Source organism: Clupea harengus, unplaced genomic scaffold (assembly GCF_900700415.2).
Source record: "Clupea harengus unplaced genomic scaffold, Ch_v2.0.2, whole genome shotgun sequence".
In the NCBI taxonomy this organism is placed as follows: Eukaryota; Metazoa; Chordata; class Actinopteri; order Clupeiformes; family Clupeidae; genus Clupea; species Clupea harengus.
This window is the reverse complement of record NW_024879967.1, coordinates 1-7,386: the sequence shown is the minus strand read 5'-3', so window position 1 is coordinate 7,386 and position 7,386 is coordinate 1. Positions and strand designations below refer to the sequence as shown.

Sequence of the window (7,386 nt, the reverse complement as noted above, 5' to 3'; positions counted from 1 at the left end):
CACCATATAATTCCACAGTTTAATATCTGCATGCATTTCCCATCACTTTCAGCTTACCCATTTTATTATATTATCACCCTTTTTATCAGATATTATGTAACTTTATAATGTCCTTGTTCAATACCTGACAGTGCTGTTTATAGCAGATACTCAGGCTATTAAAATATGCTGCGTATGGTACCCCGGTGTTGGCTCGGCCTCATCTTTACTCATCTAAAGTAGACCAAGGTTCTTGCCTGACTGACAGATAGCCCTCTTGAACAGAGAACTTTGCATCAATAAAGTTCACCACAGCCCATTTTTTAAACGTGGATCTCAGCAATTCCGCGAGAGATGGGCAACAGCGCGAGCCAGGTCTATGACACATTTGGCTCACGCTGGCGACTTCAATCAGGCCCTCGAGCGGCACCTGAGAGCCATGGACTCTTGACAGATAGCGAAACCGAGAGAGTGCAGTCTCACGGCCATAAACTACCTGTTAATCCAGCTGTGACTTATTGTCGTGCTGATTGAGCCTGCACTTTGGACCTCTGGCGAGGGTCTGGTCCCACAACGCCGGCCAAGCCGCTCACAGAAGTCAGTGGGAAGAGCTGGAAGATCCGACACCATGTCTCTCCACAGTTACGTGCTAGCTGGCACCCTGCTGGCGCTTTCTGTTTGCCAGGCACAGAGTGGTGAGTCGCATCATCCATACTATATGCTGTAGGTTCAGACTCTGGGTTTAAGTTACTGTGAAACTAGATTGATTATTTGCAGCTAAGGTGAGTTGCAATCTGCTGGTCAGATGATATCAAGGGTGACAGATGTGGTAATCCTCTCATGGTGACCATGCAAAAAGTCTTATTGATTTACACTAATTGTATATTCTAAGCTGTATTTGGTATTGCTCTGATGATGAAAACCATTGCCCAGGTAAATACAATCTGCTATTAAATACCAGGGTGTGTGTGAGGTGAGGTTGCTCTAACAAGTAGTGTCATTCAGTCTAAAATGACATTTGCCTCATACCACAACAAACCATGACAGTGATCCAATAGTAATGGTCCTGACAAAAATACGACTTACAAGAGCTACTAAACCAATGAATTCGACATGTTGCAAAAGCCACGTTGACTGAATGGCAACCAAAAACTCAGAGCCCTGTGTCTGTTGAGCCTGTACACTGCCCTGGCGAGTGGCCGCTCATCTCACTCCTCTCCTTGGCTCCTCACTGTCAGGTGGCGTGAGGGACACCACAACCACCACGACCAAAGGCAGGCTGCAGCCCTGGCTGGTGGGGCTGGCAGCGGTCGTGGGCTTCCTCGTCTTCGTCTTCATCGTGCTCATTGCGAAGAGGCTGCTGTTCGGGAGAGATGAGTATGCATGGACACCCCTTCCCCTCATAAGCACTTAGAGAGATCCCAGAGCCCTGATACAAATCAATACCTGATCAATACCACCCCCTGTACAGATTACAGCAATACGCGGGTGAAAGCGTGCGGTATGTTTTTCTGGTGTTTAAAATGTACCCAAGCACAGTTTGAACTCTGATACCCCAGGTAATTACAGCCCGTTGACTTTATGGCCTCTCTCAGATAGAGTGCATGCTTCTGTTTTATCAGGGTATTACTATAGATATAGATACAGATATATTCCAAGGGCGTGTTCAAACATTTACAGTTTATTACCCAACACATATATGAGGGGGTGCATTCCAGTTCCAGAGTCATTCATGCTGTTTTTGTCAGTGATTTATTGCCGAATGGCGTAATTCATTTGCAGATTGCTACAGAACCAACAAGAGGGTTGAGTGCAAGTTTTGCTTGTATCTGGCCATTAGTTGGTATGGTTTACGCAGTCTCTTAACTCTTGGCTCTGTTTCTGCTTTTGTTTTTGTAGCAGCAGCAGCAGACGCAGCAGCAGAGAAGAAGATGTGGAGGGTTTTGAAAACAAACTTGAGACCGTCATAGAAGAGGAGGAAGATGATGTCAAACAGACAGTCCTATGAAGAAATGACCCAGACAAAACAACCTCAAGACCAACACTGGTGTTACACCGCAAGGAAACAATTATGAACTTTTTCACTGTGGGAATGTGTTTATTTAATTTAATTAATGTGACACCTGAAGACATTATATTTAGACGTATTCATTGTTATGGTTGATGATTTAATAAACATACACAAGGCGTAGTGTTGCTAACAGAGAGAGGACTGGCATATTGACGTTTTTTAAATAGCATATCTTTACTTCTGTCAGCCACTAGATGGCGTAATGTACTCTATCTATTCTCATTTGTGCGCATTGGCAAAGCAGTTCCTAACACTGCATCTTGAATATTAACATATTATTAATTAACACATTATTAATATACGTCCCTAAAAAAGAGGGCAATATTTTGTAACTATATAAAAAAACTACAACTACCAGAGAAACTTTATATTTAACTGTATATGTATATATATAACTACATAAAAAACTATAACTACAAAAGGAATATCATATAAACAATGTTATGCATGTAGTCTGATTGGGAAAGATGTTTCACTGCGTATAATAAATACATCCTCATTATGCTTTCCTTATCCACAGTATAAAAAATACATTATAATCAGTGGTATTGGATATTAGCATGCTTGTAAAATTACATTGAATGACTGATTGCAATGATTGTGAAAGTCCACCGACAACAAAGAAAATAAACATAGAAAAGATTTTCCATGATGTGATGTATGGTTCACACAACCATACAGATGACACTTGGCCCTTGGTGATGTGGTGTGAGTCAGTGGGCTTTCAAAAGATGTGGGTTTGTGAACAACGAGTCTTTCAAGACAGGTGGCGTCACAGTGGACTGAACTGGTGGGGCTTGCATTTTGTGACATTTCTGATTTCGGCATGTATGTATGCAAAGAGGGTTACGGTATGAAGTCGATTACTCATTTTGAATGACAGTTTTGACAGCTTAAATGCTTCCAGTGCAGTGATGTAACATCAACCAAGAAGTCTTTTCTCATATGGAATCGTCTCAAAGGAACAGTTTTTGGCACAGATGATAGAAAACGCACGACATACGAGCATACAGATGCATTTTCCATGCATATGAAGTGAATATACAGGCGGAGAATAAATGGATCGGTTGAGTCATGAAGCAGCATGAAAGGATGTGAAGTCAGGCTATTTATTAATGGTATTTATTACACTAATTTAATTTAATTGGCCGTCTAACCATTTTCCTGTGCAATTCAATAACACTGGATGCAATTCCTTTGACTTGCAGGTTGCAACTGCTTGTTCTCATGCTATAAATCAAAGTGTAATGTAATGAAAGCTGTTTTAAGAACCTGGAAGTGGCAGGTAGATACATTTTAGAGTCTAGTTGTGGCAAGTACAGCATGATATGGGAACGGGTGCAGTAAAGCATCTTGAAACAAAGTTCATTATCACTGATGGACTGAATGGAAATTAAATTTTTAATGCAATAACAACCCTCTGAAAACTATTTTTAATATGATAGCCCTTTACATGGTGAATATAAAGGTCCACAAATGCCACAATACTTTGAAGTGACAGGTATATCATAACAAGTTTCACGTAAATTAGGACACTAAATCTCCCCACATTGCCCTTAAACGTCCACACATGCTGAGGAACCCCATAGGAACTTTCTATGGTTTTGAGTTAATTTGCTATTCCTGCTTTGAGCGCGTCAGTGTTACTTTGACATAATGCCTCTCCTGGAGGTAGATGCTATGACTGAAGGCAACAACTCTCTCCATCTCCGGCCTGATCAAGTGCAAGGGTCTGGAGCGCGTCGATTCAACTCAGAAATAGTAAAGTAAATCCGCTTAGAGCGTCAAAACAGATGGGAACCAGCAGCATCATACCTTCTGGGCCCCGACTGTTCTTTGGCCGAGGGTAGTGATGAACTGCACAGAGGCTGGGAGAGGAAGAAGACAAGTGGCTGCCAGACTCTGACAGCCTAAGAGTCCTCTTCCCAAACCAGGCACAGAGGAGCTTACGCAGTACAGCAACATCTGATCTAATAGCACCGATCTACTCTTGCTAACGTTCAACACCATGTTCAGATATCAAGTCTGGGGTAAACCAGGTTCAGGACACCGCATATAGACTATTTCCATTCATGGTAATCTACTTCAGTGAGTTTAGCTCTTTCGAGGGGGTTTATTTAAGAATTTAAAGAAACATTTTTCGAAATTTGGACAACCAAGCAAGAGTCCAAGTGTATATTAAAAATGTCACCACAAGAGCTAGTCTCTTTTTTGTAATGCATCAACGTGCATTTTTTCCCCAGCAACCTCCATATACTTTGGTAATTTGATTGCTATCATATTGCCGAGAGGGAGAGTCCTTGGGGGATGGCAGTCTTTTGTTTGGACATCTGGAACCCTTTTCCACAGTGTTTTTACAAGGCGCTCACATCATATACTGTAAATTGAGTTATTAAATTCATAAGCACAGAACACACTAGGGCAAGGCTTGGGGAAAAGCCTGCCTCACGAAATGAGCCTTGCAATATATGCATTCAACTCTACGGTGCCGTTTTGCTCTGGGTCTAAGTCATGGGTCCCTCTCCAAATCCTGTTGTATTGTCCAACACAATATGCCTTTCTCTTGCAGGAGGACGACAGCAAAGGCCTTCAGGGAGTGAGTCTATGCTCAGTAAACCTGGACGCATGCAGACTAGGCAAGCTTTGTTTCCATGGCCAAGAGTGTTGTAGCTTCCACATGTGTGTGCAGATGTCCCATGACTCATAGCTGTTTGGAGGAGCGCTCTCTTCTAAATCATGCAGGGATGAGAGATTTGAATGCTTATCTTCTGAATGAGTTGAAGCATGGGTGCAAGTTCAGAACGGAGACATGAAATATGCTATATGAAGTGAGCTCTGCCTCTCTGTGAGTCATTATTCCTCCAGTGGTTCATCTGTCCTACATTAATGTAAACTGATTTGGAAGGTTAACCGCTATGGAAATGTGAATTCTCCTAGTAGATTTAAAGTGAGCTTTCGTAAAAGCTGTCAAACGATGCTGTTTTTACTCTGTAGAAAAAGACTTACTCCTGGCAGGGCCACTGGCAAGAGAAGTACTGCACATTTAAAAAGATTGTGCCACCTGCTTTAGGCATTCATTATTATGGTCAGGGAATCGTCAACTCAGTCAGTAAGATGCAATTAATCCTGCTTTTAAAAAGATTTATTACAATTATATTGATCGATTTGAGTCATGTTTCTCACTGAACATCAATTTGAAGACTTTTAAGGTCCATAGGATTTCCTGGCACACTGGAAGCCAATGCTGGACCATTACCAGAACTGATTATTCACAATGAAAAATATTTACCCCTGGACTGAAGTGGTCTTTCCAAAACAAACGCCCAGGGATAACTTGAGGATGGTCGTTCAGGGGAACAAAGCAGCTGTAGAACTCATTCAGGGCAAACGTCTAAGCCCGCTGATGCCTCTCTTCGAGTGTTTTATTGATGTTCAGCACTGATATTAAAAGTCTCGATGACAGTTTCCAGACCAAGATCGGTTGCTGCAACAATACATTATGTGGGGCCGCAGAGCAAGTAATTGGTGTCCGGGGTGGAACACGTGTCCTTTTTTCGTAGGCCAAACACAGCTCAGTCTGTAATTAAAATGTTCCTTTTTGTAGGTTTGTACAGTGTTCATGAATCAGGCTCTCGTCTATATGCTGCAGTTTCTCTGTAAAAACAACTGACTTTGTCTCCGAGGTGTGCTGTTTTCTTTGGAGCCCAGGGCGGTGTCATTTCAGCTCCAGGAGAAGCCGAGCTCTCAGAGGCCGGTCCTTGGGGTAGTCGGCCCATTACTCATACATCCAGCAGGTTTGAGTCTAATATCATAACACGGCCCACTGCAGGGCGCTTCTTCTCCCTCTCCCTCTTTCATTAACCTGTTCCAGCAAAACTGTTTTTCCGACGTCACTTTTCATTTACTCTCGTTGATTCTACAGCTTTCCATATTGTGCTGGAATTGGGACTAACACACTCAGCAGGGGAGAATTTATGGTCGAACTGCAGTCTCCTGCAGATAGCCATGGGATGCGTGCTGAGTCTGGGCTTTCACATGGTGCAGTGCTTAGGCTGGGTGTTGTGGAGCTCACTGTACGCGAACCTCCACACTGAAAAGTGTTGCCCTCTGCACATACTCACCCCCTCCAGTGTTTAAAAAAAAAAAAAATACAAAAAAATCTGCTGTGTTGGCCCATGCTTTTTTTTCAATCATTAAAATGAAGTAAAACTTGACTTCCTTTCCAAAGCCCAAATTGTGTTTTTCCAAACTCGGTTCCAGCAAACTTATATCTGGGTAATGGATAGAGGAATGATTGGAGTCAGGTGCGTCAGATTGCGGTGCCGGCCAAGTCTAACTGAAAACACACATCCTTTCAGAAAGCCTGCCGCTCCACTCTTGTCTTTTACATCACAGCCACGCTGCTGCCTGCTGCCGTCTGCTGAGGGCTGAGGTATTAATATTGCCTTTGATTTTTCAGCTGGTGTGTGTTTGTGTGTTTTCCATAGCTGCTCAGCACAGTGGTGTGTGTGTGTGTGTGTGTGTGTGTGAGTGTGTGTCTGTGAGTGTGAGTATGTGTGGTGTGCAGCTGTGAAAAGGTAAAGATGACAGTGTAAACTAACCTTCGCTTTGAATGGGGCTGATGGATGAGTGAAGAATGTGTGAGTGGGAAGCTAAAGTTTCATTCGGCTAACAGCCAGCCGGCCGGCCGCTACTCTGATGGATGCCTTGCCAGCCTACACTGATTCATATAGAGGTGGCCATTCAACTCACATATTTTGGCGTGAAAAATGAATATGGAAGCATACATGTGTCAAAGACGTAGGACTTGGGAAGAAGTCCAGTATGCACATCACACATCTGAGAGAGGAGCCTTATTCCACTGTGATTGTGCCAAGCCCTGAACATGTTGGCACAATCGAAACAAGGCATTGCCTACTGTGACATCCAACTGCACACTGTGTGACAGTATCCCCACTGCTCTCTTTAATCGGGGCGAGGGAAGAAAGCAGAGGGACAAGTAGCATTGCTTTATTGTATTTTGGAGAAAAAACGGTGTACTAAGTGCATAGTAACAGCTAACGGGCGATAATCTTAATGTGGTATTTTAGAACAGGTCCCAATAACAACACTGACAGTCATGCTCTACTACACGTAAGCATATTTTCACTGTGAACTGCAGGCCATGATGTGAGCTTGGGTTGACATTGTAATACCCCCCCCCCCCCCCCCCCCCCCTCCCACCCCAGCACACACAAACACACACGCACACACACACACACACACACACACACACGCACACACTCACACACACTTTCAACCTTAGTAGGGAGTGTGGATAATGTAGGCATGAGAGT

General features: G+C 43.2%; 1 protein-coding gene across 1 annotated transcript; it reads left to right on the top strand.

The window, feature by feature from the left end:
• LOC122130966 (small integral membrane protein 24-like) lies at positions 1–3,099 on the top strand. Its single transcript, XM_042705843.1, has 3 exons — positions 1–674; positions 1,218–1,356; positions 1,879–3,099. Exons 1-3 carry the CDS (start codon positions 608–610, stop codon positions 1,985–1,987), a joined length of 315 nt encoding a protein of 104 aa, XP_042561777.1. The 5' UTR covers positions 1–607; the 3' UTR covers positions 1,988–3,099.
• The last annotated feature ends 4,287 nt before the right edge of the window (positions 3,100–7,386 follow it).